We start from the raw sequence: 26,114 nt of genomic DNA, 5'->3' as shown, positions 1-26,114 counted from the left end.
TACCCTCAGAGGTCGTCCTTCGCGCCGAGCCACTCGAATGGCGACGATCCATTAACGCGTCCGGGGCGCCGAAGGTGTTCGAGCACTATACTTCCACGCTCGGCTGAGCATACAGTTCAGTCGGTGCGCCCCGAACCGATATCGGCCCCAGCGCAACCGGGCCCCGCCGAGACCGGTCGACGATATTAAGTGCGCGTCGTTCGTCTCCGTGTAGCCTATCACGCGCGTGCTTGAGCGGTTGCCGCCACCGTAATTAGACGCCGTGGCCTTATAGTGCGGCGGAGTTCATTAAGTTTGAAGCATGGCTTGTCGACCTTTTTTTCTTTTCCCTGCCGCAAAAGAAAACCAAGACTAAAATAAGAAATAGATTAGAAGGCGGAGGGAGGTACGAATGTGAGGGTGAGGAGAAGAGGGAACGTGAACGTGGGGAATTTCGTCCGCAAACACACCCGCAATACGGTCGGTGCTGCGGTATCCTCAGGGGGCTATACACCCCTTGCAAGCACGAAGAATCCGGTGCTGCCCGCCAAGGGGGAGGGGGCAGGCTGGGCCCCCTTCATGTGCACATTTATAGAAAGACCGGACACCCGAAACGAACCACCACCGCCGCGCTGCCGCCGGGCTTGTTTAATTAAGAGCGCGCCTGTACTATATACGTTGCACGCGATGGTTCTTGGGCTTCGGCTCTCCTTATGAAAGGCCCACCGCGCGCGGCAAGCCGTTGGGACCTTACGAGCCGCTGGAAGATTCATAAATCGTCGTCATCGACGCTCGCGCCAAACAAGCAGGGTGCGTGCCAAGAGCTTCCGGATCGCATGAACCGATGTTTAGGGCCTGCGGGATGTTCTGCGATAGAAGACGCAAGCACTGTTTACGGCGGCAGTGATACGTTCAAGATAGGGAGTTTCCTTTTAAGCTTGGGAGCTTTGAAGGTATACGAAAACATTTGAAGCTACGGCCTCTGTGGGTATCTTCTTCTGTTACCTTACTATTCTTACCTGTTGATGCATCTCAATGTTACCAGAATCACGGCAATACGACTGCCGCGCCACCTAAATAATGGTAACGATGATAGTTACACCTTAACGAAGCAGCAACACCAAGAGCGGGACTCGCTTCAACTGCGCTAGCGCGCTTGGCGCAATCGGGATGATTACAGACCTGATTTTCAAAGCACTAACTGTGTCGGTTTTAGGCTCCCAAATCAGACACCTGAAGCCTCATTTTAATCACGATAGGGGCCGAAATAACTACTGTAAACTGTTCACGATCCAAGACTTCCTTTATGTATTGAATATGTGTATAGTCCATTTTTATAAGAAGAAATATGGTATACGAGAGGCCGCTTTTTTTGTCAATCCGCAAACTGCTGGCAACACACTTAATACATTTGTTCATACACTATGAACATGTATAGTGCCGTACATTTAATAACCGAGCTTTTCTACTTACAATGGCGCCTCAAGTGGAGCAAGCACGAAAGAAATGGCAGCTTCGCCCGAATGGCGAATCAGAGAATACGACAGCATGCAAGGTCCATACCATCATGCCTGAGTTCCTCCGACGGTGTTCTAACGCCAGAGAGCGAGATGTTGGCACGACGCGCCGCACGCGAGACAACTGCTGCCGCGGAGCAGAAACAGCGTCCCGGCTGCAACCAGGCGCCTCACAACGCTCGTGTGATGACGACCGCCACCAGCGGCGCTGCAGACGTCCAGTAACGACGGCGCACGATAGGAATACCCGCTCAAGCATGGCGTAGGCCTACGTTTGGAGCTAGTAGGTTGGTAAGAAGGTTCCCTAGAGCCCGAGATGGGAAAGACGAAAAACCACGCATTGACGTTTGTCGGCGCTCAATGAAAGGACTGATACTTATCAGCGCGAGACGCGAAGCAGACAGCACAGAGAGAAGGAACATGAAGAAAGCTTGAAAGAAGCATGTTCCTTCTCTTTGTGTTTCCCGTTTCGCGCAGTAAGTATCAGTCCCTAATAATGAACCAACTAGGCCCGCGAGATGTTCTGCTCAATAAAAGGATCAGGCAGCTTCAACTTGAAAGTCGCTGGCCGTTGTGCTCGGGCCATGGAGTATGTGCACCACGGCGTGGTGTGCATGCACACAATTGATCAACATGGACGCTATAGCGTTTGTGCGCACGACGCCCTTACCGGCAGCGGGAGGCAGAAGGCTACCCTGTCTCCCCATGCAGAGCCGATGAAGCAAAGCGTGACGGCGAGTCCCCTTTAAAAGGTAGTTCTTGCAGCCAAACGCGCCGCGCTTATAGTTCGCGTCTTTGGAGGCCTTCTAAGCCTCTGATCGCGTGGCGTGACAGCACGGCGACGACGACGGCGACGACGACGGCGACGCCGAAAACGTGCCTCGGGCGTCCCTATAGTTGCTGGGGCATTACAACGCTAAATACGCCAGGAAATCTGAACAAAGATTAATCAGAGAAACTAAAATCCATGCCTAATAGATTGACGCCATCGAATGCTCCACTTAGAATACTAAACGTTTACATATATTTTTAAAGTTACAAATAGAGTAACACATGCGTATTCTCTCCATGCTTTGAGGTTCAAGACTGTAACTCTTTGGAGTCAAAATAAGCTTGTAGGCTGAAAACGAGCGCACAACGGTGACAGAGTTGAATTGTGATCGGTGGCCTCACGCACTAAGATATTCTTGAGCGTTCGCATGTAAGACAATCGAAAATGTCATTGAGCCGGAAAAAAAAAAGATAATAATAAACATGTATCTTGTCAACGAGAAATTGAATGACACAAGCTGTCGAAGGAGTATCAAACTTTTTCGACAGCTTCTATCGCACACGGTATGCATTAAACTTGTGTTATGGTGCGGTAGATGTGCCGCGACTTACGACTATAGTGAACTGTTGACAAGAACTCTTCCTTAAACCGTTTTTGTATATCGCTCTGTCTAATTCTTCGTAAAGTGGTTCTATTTTTATCACACGTTGGAGCACCAGGAGTGTCTCCTTATATACACTTAATAAAATGCAGGTATGGACTGTGTACTTTACTATTAAGCATCTATCTATCTATCTAAAGAACGCTCGCGAGCTTAGATTTAGGTGAACGCTAAGGAACGCCAGGTGGTCTAAATTATTCTGGCATACAAAGGCCTACTTCATAATAATAACGTGGTTCCCACGCGTATTTTTTTCGTGGTTCCCACCCGGAATTTTTTTTTTATTGGTGGTCTTTGGCAACTACTAAACGATGGGAGGTGAAGAAAAGGGGGAGCGCGTAACTTCAGTCTCCATTTAGCGGATTTGGCACGCGCAGCGCCATCTGCAGTCAACTGTTTTTAGAACGCTACGGTCTACAGTACATCAAAATTATGCGCCTTAACCCTCCGAAATCCCCGCCGGCTGTGTAATATGTAGTATCTCCACAGCCGGAGGAGACTTTTCACGTTTTCCTTCGGCCGTACTAACGAGTTTTACTAACGAGCCAGTTTACGGGAAACCCTGAAAAGCTCAACTCACGTTCACAACGAATACGCTCTTCTTTCCTAGGTCACATTGCTAAGTGCAGTGGAATTAGCAGCAGCGTCCGCCAGTGCTGCCAGGTCATGTGCAAATAAGTGAATGCGCTTTCGAAACACAAAGAGCACTACAAAAGACCTTTTCAGGCAATGAAAGCAAAAATAGGCATATATAGGCACAAATGACCTAAATAGGCATTTATGTGTACTATGAAGTCCTTGCTAAACCACTTGACCGTTATTTCGAGCTCATTGAAGTCCTTGCTAAACCCCTTGACATTTATTTCGTGATCATACGTGAAAATGATAAGACGTTGGTGAGCGTAAATAAATATGCCTATAATGTGATCTCTAGAGATCATTCACAAAAAAAGAACCAAAGGAAAAAAGAAGCTTTAATAAACTTTGGTTACAGCACACACAAGGACAAGGAAAAACTGAAAAATAAATAAAGGGAAAACCCAAGTGGGCAAAAAGACATCGAGCCAAGCATGCAGGCTCCAGGGAAGGCTGGCGTATAACGGTGGCGGCGGTAGGGTCTCACAAAACATTCGCTCGGAGGAGCCGCAGAAGACACGGACTGTCCAGGAGAGGTGGACCTCTCATGTCATCTGTCTTGGCACTCCGGCCGTAGCATACGCGCCCCGCTATCTTGAATGGGAAGCTGTCACCACAGCGAAGCTCTCCTCGGTGACTGGCAGGTGATCGTCGGACGCTGCCGGTCCATCACATGGCGTGGGTCACCTGCTGAACAATGAAAGCTGCCACGACGCCGGCCAGCACGCTGAACAAGATCACATTGACGGCGAGGCAGAGATGCTCCATCTTGTCCTTGGTTGCAGTACGTCCGGCTCGTTCGGGCAGCAGGGGCCGAAGCAGCGGAGTCACCATGTTCGTGTTGCTCGAAAGTAGGCTGCGGTTGTCCTCGACGCTAACCTCGCCGGGTCCAACATCCCCGCTGGTTCGCGACTGGAATGAGCGAATGCTGGAGCCTTCACCCGGAACACGAACGGCCATCTCTCCCGCGCCTTCGGTGGTAGCGCCGGCGAAGTACACGGATTTCTTCTTCTCTGGCAGTGCACCGCGAAGGTCCAGCTGCTGCTGCTGATGAAACTGCTGCTGACTCTTTTGCTGCTGCAGCTGCTGCGGCTGAAGCGGCGGCTGCTGCTGCTGCTGTTGCAGTTGCTGATGGGACTGTTGCTGGAACGGGTTCTGTTGTTGCAGTTGCTGATGGGACTGTTGCTGGAACTGGTTCTGCTGTTGCATCTGTTGCTGCTGCTGCTGAAGTTGCTGGCGCTGCTGTTGCTGCTGCGCCATCAGCTGCTGTTGCTGTTGCTGCTGCTGCTGCTGCAGCTGCTGACAGTAGTTTTCGTAGATTCGCAAGGCTTCCTGATAATCCGCGTACTCCTGCTGAGTCATGTTCATCAGATGCTGCTGGTGCTGCAGCTGAAGCTGCTGGAGTTGTTGGGCAATCAGCCGCTGCTGGGCAACTTCGGGAGTCATGAAGTCTTCGGCGGTGGGAGCTGGGTTCACAGGTGTGGCCGAGCTAGACGACGACTCCGAACTCGACGATTCTTCTTCTTCATCCTCGCTCGACGAAGAGGACGACGAGGAACCCGAAGCCTCCTGGTTCCGCCGGGCGGCGACTTCGCCAAGCAAGGGCATCTCCGCCGCTTTTGAAGGCGGCGGAGATTCGTCGATATCCACTGTTGCGGGCAGCGGAGTGTCGGTGCCCGTCTGAGCGTCGCGAACGATGACGTACATCGAGCTAACGTCTTCGGGTGTCAGCTTCTGTTGAGACATGGCGGCGTACTTGGAGACTTCCCCGCCAGAGTCTCCGGACGACTTGACGACCACGGTGTCTCCGGCCTCGCGACAGGCCTCGTTGCCACCGGCTTCCTGCATCATGTGCACTGCGTACTGTTGGTGGTGCGTCTGGTAGCGATTGTACATCCAGCGCTGGTCTCCCGTGTAAGCCGCCATCTTCTTGCGGTATTCGAGGTCGTCGTAGGCAACCATAGGGTGCACGAGCCCGGCCGAGTACGGGGCGTAGTAGCGCTGCTCGGCGTGCCGATCGTCGACGACGCGCTTGGGCTTGAAGGAGGACGAACTCGAGACTCTTCCACCGGGGTCAGCCTTGCGGTGCATGTGCGGTGTGTAGTAGGGCTCCGCGTACTGTTGCTTCTGGGGCACGTCCTGCAAGCACACGGCACTGCGCGACGGATAGTACACGCGCTCACCTTCTTCGTCTGGAAAGTAGGACTGCTTGGGCAAGCTGCGGCTCATGCCGTGGGGAACCGGGGCTCTGTAGTCGATGCGCACGGCGCGCCCGGGATCTCCCTTGGCCATAGAACTTTCCATGGCGTACCCTCCGGACGAGTCCTCGCGCTGAAGCGCCGTGGATCCCATGGATCGTGCCAGGTCCTTGGGCGCGTACCCATAACTCTTGGACTGGGGTGGGTAGGGTCGCGGCAGTGAGTCCATCTGCTGGTGCGCCGCGAACTGCTGCTGCTGGGGCGACTGTCTGGGGGCGTAGTCCTCGTTGCGGTACGAGGCCTCGGAATAACCTGTGGGCAGAGAGCTCCTGGCCGTGGACCTCTTCTTGTCCCGGTGTCCCTGGTCAGTGGGAATGGCACTCAGGGAGTACGAGTGAGTCATCTGGTGAGGCACCTGCTCGCCGCCTCCGGTTCCCGAGGCGCTCCTGGCGCTGTCCGGAGTGCGGCCGGAGGTCGAGGTCGCCGTGTCGGCGGCTCCAGCGTTATCTCCTCCACGGTGAGACGACGGCTCGCCGCCGGCCGACGCGGCCGAAGCCGAGTTGACGTCGGCAATGGCCGAGTCGGGCGACGCGGTGCATTGGCCCGCCGACGAAGATTCCATGAGCTGAGGGTATCTATGCCCGAGCTGGAGAAGCTGGGCACGTCTCGGTTCTGCTTGGTAGCACCTGCGAATGCCAGTAGGCGCCGATCTATGATGAAGGGCGAGGCGGCGAACCTAGGGCCGGCAAACGGGGGAGCTAGGAAACAAGGCTGCAGCCGTTTAGGCTTCGCTTCTGCAAGAACAGATTTCACCTGCGCGTGAAGCAGCTGCGCGTGAGCGAGCGCTCTGGGCGGCTTCTCTTTCTTGTCTTTCTGTGCTGGGTGGTCATCGCGTTCCGATTTCTCGTGATGCCTGGTGGACGAAACTGAAGATAGACCACTGAGGACCAGGCCGCGTCGATTTCAGTACTGAATAATCGGTATGCCGGACTCTGTGACGCAATGTAATCCAACGTCATGAGGGTTCTGTTGTACTGTGCCTTTCTTCTTTCGTTCTTTCGATATTTCTACTTCTTCAAGCAAGCGTATCTAACCATTCAGTTGAAAGTTGATGATGATGATTATGATGACAATAATGATAATGATCCTTAATTAAACACTGCCGCAATGCTAGCTTTGTTTTCGTTTTTTTTTTCGGCGACGTATTCGTAATAATAAGTTCAGTAAGTTCGAGAGGTTCTTAGCACCCAAGGAGAACCTCCCGATTGGGCGCCTGTGTTGGATGCCCTTATTAATTTGAAACAATTTTAATGTGAGCCTTATCATAAGCATGGTGGTAGCGTTGTTTCTATTGCATAGTGACCCCCCTTTATTTATTGATTTCTTTTTCTTTGTACTCCTGTCACCGGCCTTCCTCACTTAGGCGAATAGGCCATCCTGACAAATAGTGAGTCGTTCTTTTGTTCCTTCATACTGTTGATTGATTGAATTTTATTTCTTTATCTTGGAACACAATGTTTGCATATATACACTGAGTGGACCCACAGCCCTAGACCGTAAAGAAAGAAATTAAGAGAAGTTGGAGAAATGGAAGGCAGAGAGGCTAATCAGAGTAATTATCGAGTTGGCTATGCCCTGCGCTAAGGGGAAGGGAAAAGGGTAGGAAAGAAGAGAAGATATGAAAGGAATCTTTCCACGCAAACATAGTGAATGCGCTTGAGAATTACATTAACGAAATTCTGGGGTTTTACGTGCCAAAACCAAGACAGCAATGAGATGTGAATACCTTGGAACTGGAAGTACATGTTGACAAAACAACGGATGCAGTGAATGACTAACTATCGCTTGCTGTTCGATTTTCTTTGTTTAAGTGACGTTTTTTGCCAGCTTTATCTCGACTGCCGTGAGAGAGATAGAAGGTGCGTTTAAGCATGTGTCATCCTCTTCCCCTTATCATCAGAGCGTCTAAAATTGTCCTGGTAGTTAGTTAAGAAGAAAAAGAAACTTGTCTTGTTAGCCTTGGCATCTGCACCCGTTAAATTGACTGCAGCCCATATAAGGGCAACGTTTCATCGACAATAAACGAACCATTTGGTAATTTGCGCTCTCTCGTCCTGTGTGGCGCGTCTGTTTGTGTCATTTACCACGGTTAGTGCCACTCAGTGCAATTGAAAATGAATGAGCTCCGATGTGCCCGGCGTCGGATGACGCTCGCCCGCGTACCGATCGACTATAAACGCACTTAATGCTCTCTTGTGGTTTGACCTCTAGCTCTCAAGATGAAAGCTGTTGAGTCGCCGACGGCTGCCCGAGGTAGCGTAATGAAGCTTTCGCTTCAAAAAAAAAAAAAAAAAAAAACGCGCCAGTGCTATTAAGCACTTCGGGCTGACGTCGGCTCGGACCACGGTCCATGGATAGGATAGGATAGGGAAAATGTCACAGTTTCGCCCTAAGGGCGAAGCAATGAATGCGATAGCAACACAGCAATGTCATACGAAGTAAGGTGAGCGGCTTTGGTAGCAACAACACGCAGAACTGTTGTCGACGCCATCGGCGTTTTGCCCGCGTCAGCTCAAAATGCGTGCGGCGTTGGTGACTGTTGCTGGAGCCTCTGATATAAATAGGCACTTGGTGCCGCAGCTAAACGTCGGCTCCCTTCCCTCCCCCTCCACCACGGACTCTCGCGCGTCTGAAGAAGGCGCGTTTGCTCTACATATATAGTCATTGTAAAGGAGAAAAGAGACGCCTACTTCTGCAGCCCTTAAGCGAGCACGGCGCAGAACGCGCGTTTGTTCTCCGCCGTGCGTTCACTCCCCGTGAAAGACGCGCCCCTCGCGCCCTTTCACTCGCACATACAGCGTTCGGCGCGCGGCGCTGAGCCGTGCTCCCTCAAGGGCTGCAGAAGATAGCGCCAACCTTTCCCTTTCCCTCAAGAACCACTTACCTACCGGCGACGATTTCATCTCCAAATGACGGCATACGGAACCTCACGGCGACGGCGACGGCGACGCCGACGGCAGAAATCTGCTTTTGAGTGTCCATATAATTGCTATCGCAATAAAATTGTCCCAGTTTCACCCGAAAGGCGAAGCATCAATTGCGATAGCAAATTAGTAGAAAGCTATACGGAGTAAGGATAGTAGTTTTATCAGCTGTATAAACTTGGACATGCAGCAGCACCAGCAACGCGCAGAACTGTTGTCGACGCCGTCGGCGTTTTGCCCGCGTTCGCACCGAACGCGCGCGGCGTTGGTGACTGTTGCCGGTGCCTCGGGGGTGGTGGTGGTGAAAACGTTTATTGAACAAAGAGCACGGAGCAAGAAATCTTTAGGAGTGGAAACTCCGCCAGTTGCGGCGACCAGATAATGTCACAAGCCCGCGGAGCCACTATCATGCTGGCGGCACCTGGCGGCTGAGAAAGAAATTACCGCCGTCTTGGTTGCCAAGGCAACCGGTCACATGTGTTTCTCTCGTTCGCGGCCGCGCGCGTTGCTCCCGTTCGGCCGCGCGCCTCACAACTTCTACTGAGGGCACTCACGCATCCCACCTGCATCCCATCTTAGGCTAGCAATTTCCGAACAAGGGTACACTGCACGTATCAGCGCTGTTAGTATTACGGCCCTCGAACAGACACTGACAAGAACAGTTACTGTTTGACTTAAAGGCCCACAAAAACAACGCTACGGCGTGCACGCTGAAGCGAACGCCGAACGCCTGTGTGAGCGCGGGAGACACGGGCGCCGCCGAAGAGAACGCGCCCGAGCGGCACCACCGATCCGCCGGGCTGCTGCTCTTTTTTTTTTTTTTTTTTTTTTTCGCTGCTGCTTGCATGACGTGCCGCAAGGCGCCGCCACTGCATGCGCCCCCGTCGGCGCATAATAATGTGACGTTATCTGGTCGCACACAAGCGCCCGCGCTGACGGGAGTTTCTACTCCTAAAAAAGTGTCACAGTTTCGCCCGAAGGGCGAAGCAATGAATGCGATAGCAACACAGCAATGTCATACGAAGTAAGGTGAGTGGCTTTGGTAGCAACAACACGCAGAACTGTTGTCGACGCCATCGGCGTTTTGCCCGCGTTAGCTCAAAATGCGTGCGGCGTTGGTGACTGTTGCTGGAGCCTCTGATATAAATAGGCACTTGGTGCCGCAGCTAAACGTCGCCTCCCTTCCTTCCCCCTCCCCCATGGCCTCTCGCGCGTCTGAAGAAGGCGCGTTTGCTCTACATATATGGTGATTGTAAAGGAGAAACGAGACGCCTACTTCTGCAGCCCTTAAGCGAGCACGGCGCAGAACGCGCGTTTGTTCTCCGCCGTGCGTTCGCTCCCCGTGAAAGACGCGCCTCTCGCGCCCTTTCACTCGCACATACAGCGTTCGGCGGCGCGCGGCGACGATTTCATCTCCAAATGACGTCATACGGAACCTCACGGCGACGGCGACGGCGACGCCGACGGCAGAAATCTGCTTTTGAGTGTCCATATAATTGCTATCGCAATAATAATCTTCCTCCGTGACAAAGAGAGAGGGTGAAGCCCGTGAGCTCCATGAAACTAGGTGTCATCCTGGCTCGGAGGTTTTCGACGAGATCAGAATAGGACAATCGTCGAGCAGCGTCGGAAATCTTACCCACCTGCTCGCCTCGCAACGTTTTTATATAAATACGCATTTGGTGCCGCAGCTAAACGTAGCATCACCTCCCCCCCCTCCCTCCCAACCCCCCCCCCCCCAACGGCCTTTCGAGCGACGAAAGAAGTCGCGTTTGCTCTCTATATATGGTGATTGTAAAGGAAGAAAGAGACGCTTAATTCTGCAGCCCTTCAGGGAGCATGGCGCAGAACGCGCGTTTGCTCTCCGACGTGCGTTCGCTCCCCGTGAAAGCGCGCGTCCCTCGCGTCCTTTCACTCGCACATACAGCGTTGACGTCATACGGAACCTCACGGCGACGGCAACGGTGATGACGACGCCGACGGCAGAAATGCGCTTTGGAGTGTCCATATAATTGCTATCCCAATAATAAACTTTATTTGTCCAACGGTTATGGCTGTTGGTGCCACAAGGATTCTACATTCCGCAAAAGGTGTGGGGACATTTTCTGAAACGATCCACTTCGGTGATACAATCGCCTTGGCCACGCCTCCGCCAACGGGGCGCGCTGATTGGTTGTTTTAGCAAAATTGGATGAGCCGATTGGCTGGTTGAGCATGACGTCATCCAATTTTGCTCAACCAGCCAATCAGCGCGCCTGACGGCGATATTGTCACCGAGGCGATACTATCGCCGAAGTGGATCGTTTCAGATTAAGTCTCATGGTGGTCGGTTCGTCCAACGTGGTGCAGACTGCAGAGTGCTGGTCTTCGTGTACTCAAACGCGACATTCAAAAAGAAGGTGCGCTGTCGTCTCTTCCTGCTCTCAGACTTCACGTTGGTGCTTCTGGCCATTGCGGTGAGGAAGAAGTAAGCATTTGTGAATGCTGCAACTGTCGTAATTTAAATGATTCGCTTTGACAGCCGAGTGGGGCGACAAATACCGTATTTACTTCCATTTGAACGCGTCCTCGATTGCAACGCACGTCCAGTATTCGCGGCCAGAAATAAAAAAAAAAGTGGTCGCAGTTTCACCTGAAAGGCGAAGCATCAATTGCGATAGCAAACTTGTAGAGAGCTATAGAGAGTACTGATATTAGCTTTATCAGCTGTATAAACTTGGACATGCAGCAGCATCGGCAACACGCAGAACTGTTGTCGACGCCATCGGCGTTTTGCCCGCGTTCACTCAAAATGCGTGCGGCGTTGGTGACTGTTGCCGGAGCCTGTGATATAAATAGGCACTTGGTGCCGCAGCTAAACATCGCCTCCCTTCCGTCCCCCTCCCCCACGGCTTCTCGCGCGTCGGAAGAAGGTGCGTTTGCTCTACATATATGGTGATTGTAAAGGAGAAAAGAGACGCCTACTTCTGCAGCCCTTAAGCGAGCATGGCGCAGAACGCGCGTTTGTTCTCCGCCGTGCGTTCACTCCCCGTGAAAGACGCGCCCCTCGCGCCCTTTCACTCGCACATACAGCGTTCGGCGCGCGGCGACGATCCCCGGCTGCAGCTGGAAGGCGTGCGCATCCCATGGAGTACGACTGTGTCGTACCTTGGGCTGCGCATCGACCACCGGCTAACCTGGCGACCGGCAGTCGGGGCCATGCAGACCCAGACCATCAGGGTCCGCAAGGCCGTGTCGCAGCTCCTTGCTCATGGAGAGGGCTGCTCGGTGAAGTGGGCCCTGCGGCTCTACGAGGCGGCGGCCACATCACGCCTGCGGTACGCCCTCCCGCTGGTGGCGCTGCCGCCACGCCGCCTCGAAAAGTTGGAGCTGCAGCACCGGGCGGCCATCCGACTCTGCCTGGGCGTCCCCCGGAGCTCCCAGATTGCCGCTACCCTTGCGGAGGCTGGAGCATGGCCCCTGTCGCTCCTCTTCCTGCAGCAGGGGCTGAGGCACGTCGACCGCCTCCACCATGCTCCTGATGGCAGAGGCCTGCTGCGTCGCCTCCAGTCCCGGCCTTCCTCAAGGATGGGTCAGCTGTGCCGCCTCTACGAGGAGGTGGTTGGCAACCCACCGCCGAATGCGGTACAGCTGCCCCCACCGCAGAGGCCTCCTGTCCCCATCGCCACGCAGCTGCCCGGGATTTCGAAGAGGCGCTCGCCCGCTTGCGCCCTGCAGCAGACGGCCGCCTGCCTCCTGGACGAGACCCTCGGAGACCACCTCCTGGTGTACGTCGACGGTTCGGTGGTACCGGACACCGGCTCTGCCACGGCGGCCTGCACGGCACCAGCCCTGCAGAAGAGCAGGCAGTGTCGACTGCCCAGACACGCCAGCTCGACTGCAGCGGAGGTGGCAGGCCTCCACCTGGCCGTCGACCTACTTTCCGAGGAGCTTCCTGGGGTACCAGCGGCCATCCTCTGCGACTCCAAGGCAGCCCTCCTCGGCCTGCAGAGGCCAGAAAGCGCCAGCCTTGGAGTCGCACTGCTGTCTACCCGGCTGACAGCGCTGCAGGACGCAGGCCACCCGGTATCCCTGCACTGGATCCCCGCCCACGTAGGGATCCCGGGCAACGAGGCAGCCGACACCCTGGCGAAGGACGCCCACCACACCACTGTGCCCCTCAGTCGGGCCGTGACGGAGGGCGACTTCACTGAACTGAGGCTGCGGCGACACCTGGCGACCCACCACCCAGACAAACGGGTGGCACTGGGATGCCCCCCACGACCACTCCCCCAGCGAGGCCTGGCTCGCAGGGAGACCTCGCTCCTTCTCCGGCTCCGCATCGGCTGCAGCTGGACGGCAGCACGCAGCTACCGACTGGGACGAGCGACGTCCCCGGCCTGCAGCTCCTGCGGGGAGCCGGAGACGATCGAACATCTCCTGCTGGCCTGCCCGGCGTACCTCCAGCAGCGGGGCCCACTCCTGCAGGAGTTCCGCCGCCTGGGCCTCCCCTCTGGCAAGGAAGAAGATCTCCTCTTCCCCGGCCGACACCACCTTTCTGCACTTCGAGGCGTCGTGGAGTTCCTTGAGTCGTCAGGGCTCTCCGCACGCCTCTAAGGACATTTCTACAAGCGGGAAGGCCTCACGGCCTCCCACCCCACCCCGGGCCTGACCGGCCTGGCACAACACCCCTGCAGACTCTGCAGCACACCAAGGCCTTCCATCTCGGCCTGATACGTGCCGCCTATGCCTGCCGGTTTTGCTTCGCCCAGCCATGGCGACTCCACTCTATCCCTTCTTTCGCTCCCACTTACCCCTCCCCGTTGGCGCTGAGCCGTGCTCCCTCAAGGGCTGCAGAAGATAGCGCCAACCTTTCCCTTTCCCTCAAGAACCACTTATCATCGGCGACGATTTCTTCTCCAAATGACGTCATACGGAACCTCACGGCGACGGCGACGGCGACGGCGACGCCGACGGCAGAAATCTGCTTTTGAGTGTCCATATAATTGCTATCGCAATAAAAAATGCAGTGTCCTTGACTGTAACACGCACCCTATTCTTGATATTCAAAAAAAAGAAAAGAAAAGAAAGCGGTGGCCTTGTCTTTTACTTACCAGATATTCATAAAAGACAGACGACTAATGACGATTTCTTTTTTACTTGAAGACAGAAAATGCAGACGAACGCCTTTATAACCAAGTGCTTGAGGCCTCTGAAATCATTCGGTATACAGGTGACTTCGTTGTAAAGGTCGCGCACCTCACCGCTCACGATAGAATTAGAAAAGAATTATTCCATCGTTATACAGGTCATTTCGTTGTATACAAGCGTTCGTTGCATATAGGCGCTCTACTGTATACTGCATTGAAGCCGCAGTGGATCCTGCATTACTCATAGTTGCTGTCGTTAAACGTTTTGAAGCCTATATGACAGCCTAATGAACATACGCAGAAAGAGAGAGAGAGAGAGAAAAAAAACAAGGAAAGGCTGCGAGGTTAACCACATGGTGGGAGAAAGAGTCGGGGATGCAAATAATTATTGAGAAGGCAAAAATAGATAGAGAGATAAGGCTAACTCACAGAGTAGTAGAGACGCAGGGTGTCTAGAGGCCTCTTTTCGGGTCCGTTGATATTTTCGGGTCCGAAGTTATTAGAGCATGCGTAGATTTCTCGCTTGACGATGGGCAAGACCAAGCACACCCAGAATCTTTGCCTCTGTAAAGGGTCGACCATCCAGTTGGCTGAGCGCTCTCCGAAATGGCTGACATTGAACGTCGAAGCGGGTGCAGTGGCAGATGAAGAGCTCGATAATAGAGAGCTTTAGATTATGGGGACGCAAGCGTTGGGGCCCCCTAATCTAAAGCACTCTAATCTCCTCAAACTCGCAGCGTTGGCAGGGTGCACAAACCTTGTCACAGCTGTCGCAGCTGCGGCTTCCGTGTGGATAGGGTTAGATTGTGGCAATTTTTTTTAATGGCAATGAGAATAGAATGTCACCACTGCAGAGCGGAGGAGCTACCTACGCTCGTGCGCTCTTTTGCATAAAGTTCTCTCTCTCTCTCTTTCTTGCAGTTTTTGTATCGTACTCTATTCTAATGAGGATGTCCTCTCTTTCTGTTCCTTTTTGTTTGTATGCAGTAAAGTTTTTTTCTGGGAATACGAAAGCGCGCTAGAATCGCGTAAATACCGTGAATAGCGCGAAAACAGACGTATACGTTCCTGGAGGCCTGAAGAAAAGCACGAGGATTTCATTAATTACTCCCATACGAACGTCCGTCAATGAACCCTCAGCAACAATTTATCTTACCCAGTCCAACTTGTTACATTAGAAATGACTAACCTAACTTCATACGCTTATACGTATATGCAGCGCACGATTGCCTTCCCTTATTCGTAGGACTGCAGCCAGCGAACTCTTAAAGCCAGGCCACAATAAATACCGAAATGGCATTGCACTTCGTTGTGTTTACTCCGGATTGCTTGCTTGCTTGCCTGCTTGCATGAGTAATTGATTGATTGATTGATTGATTGATTGATTGATTGATTGATTACATACAATAACGGCCCCAAAGCTACGCATTGAAAGCAATGCATGCCGTAGCGAAGGATTCTTCAACCACGCTTTACTGGATTTACTTGATGCGCGCCGATTTCTGAGCCTCCGGACGTGATGATTCCTCTGTTATATTCTGATTCAACAAGAACGCGGCCGTCGCAGCTGGGATACGAACCCTAAACCTCACTACAGAAGTAGCAGCGTACGCTACATATGAACCATGTAGTCCCCTCTGCGAGTGTCTCACGCGCTGATGGCCGACAACTGGCCACGTCCCGCAGCGTACCATTCAAGTGCACAGAATTTGCTAGCCCGTCCGTCTCGTAAAGGGGGTTACCGCAAAATCTTGCGTGTATACTCTTCATCGGGCTCTCTCTATGGCCGTTATTTTATGTCGTAAATGTGTGCAGCGATCAATTACGCACGCCGGTGTCTGCTTTCGCTCTCAGGCCAGTGTTCACCCCGGAACCCACCTGCTGCAACAGCAACAGCGGCTGCCGCAGCGATTTGCCAAGCAATCCAAGACAATGGCTGGGCCCGCCCCTGAAGCGACAATTGCGAACATGTCTCGGACACGCCCCTTCATCGGCGACGGTTAAGGGAAAGAAAGAAAGAAAGAAAGAAAGAAAGAAAGAAAGAAAGAAAGAAAGAAAGAAAGAAAGAAAGAAAGAAAGAAAGAAAGAAGAAAGAAAGAAAGAAAGACTGGAGTACCAAGAACGAAAACACGAGACGGGTGAGCTTGAAAACGCCTTGACTCCCTCGACGACGTCTCTTGGTACTCCCACGCAACCAGTTAAGTGTTCGACCTAAACACAGAAACGAGAGGTCAGGAAATGGGGGGAAGGAAATAACGAGGAGCCCGCAATACGCCGACGGCGCCGTAGACTCTTTGCAGAGTCAACAAGATGTCAGTTATCGTGTCCGCATCGAACGGGATTTTTTCTTTCTTTTTTTCGTGGTGGAATAGGCAAGGTCTACACGTATGCAGGCTCCTTATTCGAGCGCCTTTCTTTGCGTTGACAGGTGGGATCCGCCCCACGCTTTTTGAACGAGAAAGGTCGCGTCTGAGAACCTCGGCGCCTCGTGTACAAAGCCTCAGAGAAATACAGAGAGAGGGACGGACTTTAATGCGGTGCTTTTGCAAGCACCTATGAACAAATGAATGAATTAATGAATGAACTAAAAAAAGCTTCATTGGTAATAAAGTAGCCTCTATGCTAAGAAACCCTCAGTCCAAAGCTCCGCTGGCACATGTATTTCCTCCAAGAACTCCGGGATGTAGTACATCAGGTAAGCCTTGGTATATAGTGCCGGCTCCTGTCGATGGTTATCGTTAAGGACTAATTGGTACTGCTATCGTATTGGAACGGCTGACGCACCTACATGCGCACAGTGCAGATGAGAGGAGACAGTTGGACAACTCAGCTGCCCGTTTCTTGCTTCGACGAACAACGCCAGACTGTTCCCGGTACGCCTTCAAAGACTGGGCGATCGTCCTTTTGCCGAAGCTAAGAAGGTGCTGGAAGCCTGGCCTCATCTCTCACCAGCCCAGAAAAAGCCACACGAGCTCTTCTTCAGTGCTGTGAAGACAACGCGTGTTTTCACTACCACCAGGGTAGCACCTTGTCTATGCATTGTAAAATAATTTACGCACTTAAATGTGAATAAGCGCGTAAATCTGTCTGTATAACTCTCATCATTACGCCCAAAAAGGGTGTAAAAGTGCGAATAATAAACCGATTTACACCCCTATTGTTACGGGTGTAAACAGTAGTGTTAAATTGGTCTGTAACTCGCACCCTTACACCATTTTGGGATTGTGTGAGTTATGGACAGATTTGCACCCTTATTCACTTTTAAGGGTGTAAATTATTTTACAGAGTAGTGCACTTGATTCATCTGAACCGCTGTCCTCCTCTGCGTCACTTACTTTCAAAGCCCCCATCCCTCTCCCGAAACTCAAAGTAGCAAACTGCTGAAGATACTAGCTTTCACGGGACAAAAATGGGTGGTAGAACAAAAGTACGCAAGTACGAACTGCTATGACAATCGATTTAATTACACTAAAAAGGAGACCAGAAGGCGAACGCAGAAATGTGTCTACGCGCAGGAGGGATTACGCAGATCATGGGTCCACGCATACGAAACTACCATTCAATTAATTCGGTTGTTGTGGAATCGCGCAACTGCGCCCGTTTGTACTGCCTCCTGTTCTGCCTGTGAAAGCTATATGCACTTCACTGCTTGACAGGACGCATTTCCTATAGCCGCCTCAACGCGAGCCTTAATAGCTTTAATCTTTCATAAATAATAACGAATTACCTTTACAAAATTAACAACTCAGCAATAATGAACTGAACCAACTGAACCAATGACTCCGTCAAGCCTGATGTGGCTTTTTGCTTATACCCCATTGAGCATCGTTGTACTTTTTTGCACTGGGTGTGTGAATAAAGGGACTCTCACTTTGATCACACAGTCTCCGATACCGACACTATAGCTGCCTCCAGGATCTAGACAATGTGGTGTAAAAATGTGGGGTCAGAGAAAGCTTCGCGTTAAAAAGAAGCAACAGGAGCATCGGAAAGTGGAGCCCTTTTCACCACCTCCCCCTTCTTCCATGCCAGTTCAGCTATTTTCTGCTCCCAAAATTATTCGCGCTTTCAAAACTCAACACTGAATCGCAATTCGCGCTTGCCACTGCGAAAGGGGGTTATGCTACAAGCGCACACATGCTATAGAGAGGTGAATCGATCGAGTCTCGTCCCTACATAAAAGCGTTCCTTCCTTGTCGCTACAACGACCCGCGCACCCCCACTCCTTGTTCACATCGTAACGCTCGCATTGTCTCAAGCAGCGTGAACGCTAAGTGCTCCGAATCTCGACAATTCTGTTTCAAAGGGCGGCGGCGGCGACCGCGCTGGTGTGCCCTCACCGCTACACGAACGGACGAGGTTATATGTACGAGCATACACAAGTACAGAGAGAGAGAGAGAGAGAAAGCTAAGCGAGCCTTTTTCTCGCAACAACATCAGCCGCTTGTTTCTTTAATGGCGCCCCCTGATCACAGAGGGCGGGCCGTGACTCCTCAACGAGACGGCTTCCATCACTCCTTGCTATAATGGAGCGAAAGGGCGGACGACATCTTCATCGTAGGGTTGGCCGAGCAAACAAAGACACTCTCCGCGCTAGAAGAAAAAAGAACAAAATACAAAAGAAATACTCTAACCCGCAATAGAACGAGGGCGTGCGAAAGTGCATAGGCACGGAGCCGTTTTCAGAACAGACGACGTATACACCAGATGCTTGTCCATTGCGGTGATTCGGGATGCGGCGTTCTATACCGCCGAGCAGGACGTTGCAGGTTCGATTCCCGCCATCGGCGGGCAAATTCTGATGTGGGCCGAATAATAACCCAAAAGAGTGCAGACCGGTAATTCCTGCAGCTCTAGACTTGTTTCCCGCAGCTGCCTCAGTCAATGATCTAAAGGAGCATAACAACCATGTCTTCAACTCCGTCTGGCCATCTCGGCATTCATTGCCGCGACCATCACTGCGGACCGATTTTCGAAGGCACACAAATCATCAGTCGCCACAATAGCCAACAAACCAGAGTAATAATTGACGCGCGTGCAATACACAAGTTCAGAAAGCGCTGTGTAATAGTGCCCCTTCACTGTCACTGTCTGGTAAAGAAGTGCAATATCAAGATACACGATCTGCACGTTGCAATGTTGGAAGCTAAAATGCGAACGCGTGTCTCCCTCCTGTCCTGTTGTGCCATGTCCTGGGACGTAAGCCTGGTCTTCGTGCTCAACAAGTCAGCGCCTCTTTCCCGTCCCTTCTCTCATATGTCGGTAGTCGCCCCCCCCCCCCCTCCCCTGCTAACCAACGATGCAACAATACCAGCATGCCCGTTATTCCACCCTTGCATGCATCTAAACTAAAGTCATTTACTGTGACTGTACTTTTCCCCAACTTCTCGGCCCCAAACTTAGGGCACAGCTCCTGCAATCATGTGCAAACTCCATGAAAGGTACGCAACGACAACAAACTTGATGAAAACGGTTACGGTGACGTGACGAGGCCGCGACAACGACGCTGGCGACGTCACGATGGCAGCGACGACGGCGACAGTCTGATCATGAAGATGACAACGACGTCATGATCATGAAGACGACACCGACGTTACGAGGGCACGAACATGATGCCGCCGCGGCAAAGGTATACGACCATGCGTGGCGACGATGACAAATACGATGGTGGTGGCGTGACAAAGACGACTCGGTGAAAAGAACGATCCGACGACGATGACGACGACGGTAGGAGAATGACGAGAACAACGGCGGCATAATGACGACTGAATGTACGATTGCAGCGGCTGCGGCACGCCGACTACGACCCGACGAAGACGTCATCGTGAGGATGGCAAAGGCAACAACAACACGACAACGATGAGAACGGCAGCGTGAAAACTACGATACAATAAAGATGATCACGACATAATAATGATGACGACTAAGACGACAAAGGCACGATAGCGATTTCGTGATGATATCGTGACAATCTAAACGGCGGCATGAGGACGACAACACGACAACACGATAACAATGACGGCTCGACACCTCGTGTGATCTGCGGCTCCTGCAGTGTTTGAGGCGAGGGAGGATACACCGAGCAATTCTCTCGCGCCGCAAAACCAGCGGGCACCGCCTGGGGACGAAAATACGTGACGCATGCTGCAAATGACACCGTGCTTCTTGATGGCACGAAAACACCGCCTCGTATATATACATATATAACAGCATCGACCTCGGGCGTGGCGCCTAAAGACCGCGGATGCATCTGGAATGGATCGACCACAGTTTGTTTTCCTTCCTTCGGCGCGTACACGTATAACGCGAGACCCAAGCGAGGAAGGAGCTGAAATCACAGCTGAAATAGCTTTCTCGTTAAGCAAAAACGAAGAGCAACAGAGAACACCAGAAGCGACGGAAACCAATCATTAGAGGGAGGCAGGGAAGCTCGCCGAACCGTTCCATTTGTGGGCATGGCCGTGTCTCCACCACCGCGGCTAAACACAACGCCGCCTTGAATCGAAGCCAGGGCATAAGTCACTCGGTCCCCCAAAGCGATGGCGGCCGCTGATAAGTGACGACAGACGGCGCTCGAGCGACTAGCCAGTAGCACGCCTCGATCAGTCTCCGGAAGCTTCCAGAAGGCGCGCTGCGCGCACCGACCTGGCCCGCTCAGAGCGAAGGCAATCTTCGCTCCCCCCCACCAACCCACAACAACTTGGGCTTCAATCCCGCTTCCCAATAGTCCGCGGCGTTTAGAAGACAAAGTGCATGCAATAGGGTGTTTTACCGAGCCACGTCCTGTAATGGCTCCCTCCTATCAGTCGTTAAAGCTCAGCCGGTGGTTAGCTGCTTCCCAGGAGAGTGCCGCCTCAGAGCGCATATTCTGAGCTTCTGGAAAGCGGTCCCAATCCGCACCCGGTTGTCACTGCGTATAGTCTGCTGGCGAAAAAGTGGCCATAAAGAAGCTTGGTGTACGCGCAGTGGCGTACCGCCGCAATTTTTGCGGCAATCAGGTTGCGCAAAACGCGTTCACGAAGACAGCAACAGACGCAGCAGCAGCAGCTAGCCTTGGCATTATCTGGACAAGCAGCCACTTACCTTCCACGACCGATACAAATCACGCCACCATGTCGGCCGCGCTTCGAGCTATGTTTGGCGCACGTTACCACAATGCGCGCGCTCATTTCCGTACAGCGCTCGCTGGTCGAGCATGAAGGCACGCAAAAAAAACGACAGGCATTCTTTTTCGGGAGCCAATCTGTAGTATTGCGTTCCAACACTGTGACAGCATGGCTTCGCAATCACCTGTAGCATACGCAGTGTTCCAATCTCGTATTGCGACCCACGAAGACAGATGCACATGATAAACCAGGACCCCAACGACACGCCATATGCATGGCTCAATTGGCTACGGCAATCGTCTGCCGAGCTCCAAGTCCCTGCAATGGCGGTCGCATTCCAACGGAGGCGACATGAAAAAAAAAAACGCTCGTCTACTTAAGTTTATTAGTTGCTTTGAGACGTTAAACTCCATCCATCAATCGATCTATCACTTTCGAACTTTCCCGTTAACTTCAGTCCCGCGTGCCCACACATGCGCACCAGCATTATACAATCATCGAATATTTTTTTCATGGATATCACTAAGTCCTTGTTTTCAATAGGAACAGTATTTCCCAATCAGCTCCCCAACTCTGCTCTTATTCTTCTGCTGATTTATCTCTCTCGCGATTCAGTTCCGCCGTGACTACACATATCCGGTAGAGATTACGGCGCTGGACCACTGCCTCCAATAACTTCTTCGCAATCTCGACCTTTTCTGAGGTGCTTCACGTAGACGTCATCGTGGTCGCCATCTTGGCTTTCTATATATATGTCTAGTACACTGTAATATAGCAGGTCGAGACACCGCGTAAAACAAGAAACGTGACAGCACGCGACCGGCGGACGTCTTGCGTCGAGCGACGAATCGATGACAGACAGTGATAACCCGGTGAAAAAAAAACGGCCACCGTCCGAAAGCAAAACATTGCACGCGTGATATGTTGCACCGACGTCATCGCGGCCGTTACGTGCGGGTAGTGTAATGGTAAGAAGCTGAGTCTGTGACGTCACGTGAAAGCTATCTGTAAGCAGACAGAGATTCGACCGGCCACATCTCTGGCAAACGTAGTTCCATCTCGCTGTGTACTCTATAAACAGTATCCATTCCGTTGCACAGATATATACGTTCAAGAGCTAGAACGCGATCGCTCCCAGATCGACCCTGAAAAATGCGAGGCCGCCCCCCCTTCCTCACCCCCTTCACCGGTTTCTGGAGGCCGAGTACACTATCGAATCGGGGCGACCACCGTTACCGATGGAGCAATTAGGGCGGCCGCGAATTCTTCGCCGGCACGCGACCGCGTTTTCGAGAACGATGTTTATGAGTCAACCGTCGGGCAAACTATACACGCTTGGCTCGGCCGACTGCTCAACGTGTGGTTTGGCACCAACGAACGACAGGTTGCTTGTTATTAGCCAGGTCCCGCCTGTTTGCTGACAAATCGGTGGCCTTCAGCCCGCGCGGAAGGCCTCCTGGAGAAGTGTCGGTTCGCTAATTAAGGAAATCAATAGCCGCCTTGTATTCCAAACGCGCGAAACAACGCCACTTTGTCACAAAATGCTTTTACGTTGGGATTGTTTGCAACTCCAGCCAATACTGACGCTGGACAAGTTAGCGAAAGCGGCAGGCAAATGTCAAAGAATACTTACGAAAAGCTTTCCGAAGTCGGGCCCAGATTTGCTGGAAAGCTAAAGGTGTGGCCACGTTCGTGGTATATATCTTTCAGGGACAAATCGAAAAGGCAGTGGTGTCACATTATTCGGCAGAAATATTAGACAATTTTACAATAGCGCAACTGTCGTCTTACGTAAATTAAACGCAAAGCACCTTTTCGGGGCCGGGTGCGCGCCCCTTCAATGCATAGTTCAACGTACGGGTACGCAAACGTATAATTTTTAGCTGCACCAAATTTTTAAAAACTTCCCGTGGCAGACAGCAACATTCTAACCTTTGAACTAAATTACTCGATGAGCCGTCCACTACTTACACGAGAAATCAAAATGCTTAGTTGAAAAATTAACATAAATACACTAATCATCGTTTTAATTACTTACACTGCGGCACATATTTCAATTTGCGAATTGTAGGCGGTGAGTACGCAAGGCGTATCGACTCGGAACGAATTCCCAGGACTACGCCAGTTTCGAGATATTAATTTTCGAAGTGTCCGACAAAATGCTTTGGCGTTTCAGTTAATTTTGTGTTTCAATGCACAAAACAGAATTTTCTTTCAAATGTAAGTGGAACAAGAGTGAATTCTTGACCGCAAGTTTCACGGCGCTTATCTCGAAACCGGTGCGTTCTAAGTAGAATTCGTTCTAAGTCGATATACCTTGCATACTGACTAGCTACTATTCGTAGATTGAAGTATGTGCCGCAAAGTATTAATTAAGATGTTAAATAGCTTAATTATGTGAATTGTTCAGTTAAGCATTTTCATTTCTCGTAGAAGTAATGGCTGACTGATTGAGAGATCACGGGTTAGAACGTGATATTAAAATTGATTGATAAATTAGGAATGCGATGATTAAAAATTGTGCCAGAACCCATCTCACGATGACTGTAGATGGTAATGCGTTTAGCATTGAATCCATATAGCGACACAACGTATTGCCACTGTAGAAACGAGTTATGCATGAGGCGTGTACTGCAGCGGGACTCCTATTTCGCGCACACACACACACACATACACCTTCGCCCAACAAACGCGGTAGTCGTGCAATGTATATACAATACAAACAACAATTTGAATTAGGATCGTCTTGTGCATCGTAACTACACTGCTAAACCACAGCTTGTAATTACATTGTGAATGCTGTAGTAAAGTGCGACTGCTTGCCTGGGCGTGAAGCTGTTTTATTTAAATTTATTTTCTGTTTCCGTGGCTGACGTTCCCTCCACCCGTGAAAACATATATTCGTTCACGCTTGCTTCAAGCAGCTTTAGAACACATAACCTCTCTTAGCCTCATGCTGGCTCAGTCTCCCATTTCAAGATCAAGAAACAAAAAATACATTACTAGACTACTTCAAACAGCGAAAAAAGAATTTGAATTCATTAATTTTATCGCCGTTTGTTAATTTGACCTTTCGGACAAGGGGAGTCGACTGTACACTCCTTTAGGTGTTCCCGTTCATGCTCACCCAGGAACACTCGGCGCCATCTAGCGGAACCGCTGCGAAGCCTGCGCGTGGCCTCCGAAATACATGGCGCGCGGTGCTTTCGAACGCAGAGAAACGCGTCGTGCGGCAACCTTATTTCTAGACACGCTGCGCCATCTAGTGACGCTGCCGAGAAGTCCGCGCGTGGCCTCCAAGACGTGAAGCGTGGCGCGCCGGTGCCTGCTAACGCTGAGAATTGTTGCCTCGCTTTCCGCACACTCAGTGGAACATACTCAGTGACCCAAGGTTGGCGAGAGGTTCATTGAAGAGCGGCACATACCCAATGCATTCATGGCGCAGCTCTCTAAAGCGTCGGCGTGAAAGGCGTTCATTGAAAGCGGCACACTCCCGATGCTTTTGTGGCGCAGCCTACTAATGCGACGGGTTGCTCTCCTTGAGGAACCCTGGTGACAAAAGGTTCGGCATCAAAGAAATTTCAGGGATGTTTTTTTTTTTTTCGTCATGGAAGAGCGGTACACTTCCCAGTGGCACCTACCTAGTTCCCCAAGTAGGCGTCACATACTTTCAACGAAGCGCGGCACACGCCTACTGTAACATACCCATTGACCCAAGATGGCGTCAAAGGTGTTCATTCAAGACCAGCACAGACCGAGTGGCACAATACCCAGTACTCCAAGCCGGCGTCAAACAGTTCCTTCGTACATGCCTAGTCCCGCATCTACAGTGAATATGTCGGCGTGAAAGAGGTTCGTTGAAGAGGGGCACGTATGTACACATTTCCACGTACTCCGTGACCCAAGTTCGTCGGATGGAATTGGTTTCGAACCCTGTACCCTCAGCACAGCGACAATGACGCTTTTTGAACTCGCATTATCGAAGGGCGTGGCCTACCCCCGCGTCCCCAGAGCGGCCGCCACTCGCGCTTACATACTGTATAAGCCCGACGAGAGCGTATCAGCTATGCTTGTTGGATTGAAATCTGTCAGTCGGACTATTTGGAAACGCTAGCGTATTCCACTGACTAAGCGTTGAGTTGCTCTGGATCAACGCACTTGCAAGGAGCATGCAGGTTGACTCAGTAACACAATCGTCATGGGGCGGTGGTTCCCGACCTGCAGCAAAGTCAGCCACTGTGTTTTATTGCCGCAACGTAACTGCAGCCGAAGCCTCCAGCAGCATTACATAATGATTATATCTCTCTGGTTTTATACTATTATTATCGCCCGTCACAGCGAGTAGCAGATACTGCTGATAATGAATCGTGGATTCAGTATCGGTTAGTGGAAAAAAATGAGAAAAGAAAAAATTAAAATGAAAGGAATCTTCAGAATGGTATTACAGTGGGGTATTCCGGCTGGTGCCTAACCACGTGACAGCACAAAGAGCGAACGCAGCAGAAGTTGCTGTGCAGCTGTTACGTACGTAACGGTTCAAGTGATTCCATGATTAAAGTTTGACTATAGCTCTCTATTTTGTTTCCTTCTGTCTCGTTTCATGTTCAATATTCATTTATTTGTGTCTTATTCCCATGGTATTTCATGCGCAATTACGTCAACTTTGTCTTCTTTAGCATCGACAATTGGTTGACCCATATTTTTTCAGCGTTTCACACAGGAATGCGCCTCTTGCATCTGTTTTCATGCTGCTCTTTCACGCTGCCACGAAGCATACGGTCTGTTAGGCACGAGTGTCTCCGGCTTCTTCAAAACAAACGCCCAAGGCTCGGGCGACGCACTCGTGCGGCCGGCGGTTCTCCGCTCTCCCTGCTCTTCTGCCTCCGTCTCGGATGGATTGATGAATGGATGCTTTGAGCGCCCCCTTTCACACAGGGCGGTGGGGTGCGCCACCAAGCCCTTCATTTTTATTTTGCCCTATTTCTTACCTATCTTTCTTCAAACAGACAAAAATTCCCCGCATCAAACTTTCTGAACCACTATTGGGAACTTTATTCTTGTACGCTTCCGTTCTTTGTGGTCTCCCTGCTTTCCGCCACGAAGCCTCCAATCGCCATTTGCTAACCTCTACG

The 26,114-nt window shown here is 51.6% G+C and overlaps 1 protein-coding gene across 1 annotated transcript; it reads right to left on the bottom strand.

The window, feature by feature from the left end:
- Positions 1-4,234: 4,234 nt before the first annotated feature.
- On the bottom strand, positions 4,235-6,603 carry LOC119458679 (uncharacterized). Its single transcript, XM_049670934.1, has one exon. The coding sequence runs from the start codon at positions 6,383-6,385 to the stop codon at positions 4,235-4,237; it is 2,151 nt and encodes a 716-aa protein (XP_049526891.1). The 5' UTR covers positions 6,386-6,603.
- Positions 6,604-26,114: the final 19,511 nt, after the last annotated feature.

Source organism: Dermacentor silvarum, chromosome 7, assembly GCF_013339745.2.
Source record: "Dermacentor silvarum isolate Dsil-2018 chromosome 7, BIME_Dsil_1.4, whole genome shotgun sequence".
Lineage (NCBI taxonomy): Eukaryota > Metazoa > Arthropoda > Arachnida > Ixodida > Ixodidae > Dermacentor > Dermacentor silvarum.
This window is presented reverse-complemented; position numbering and strand designations above follow the sequence as displayed.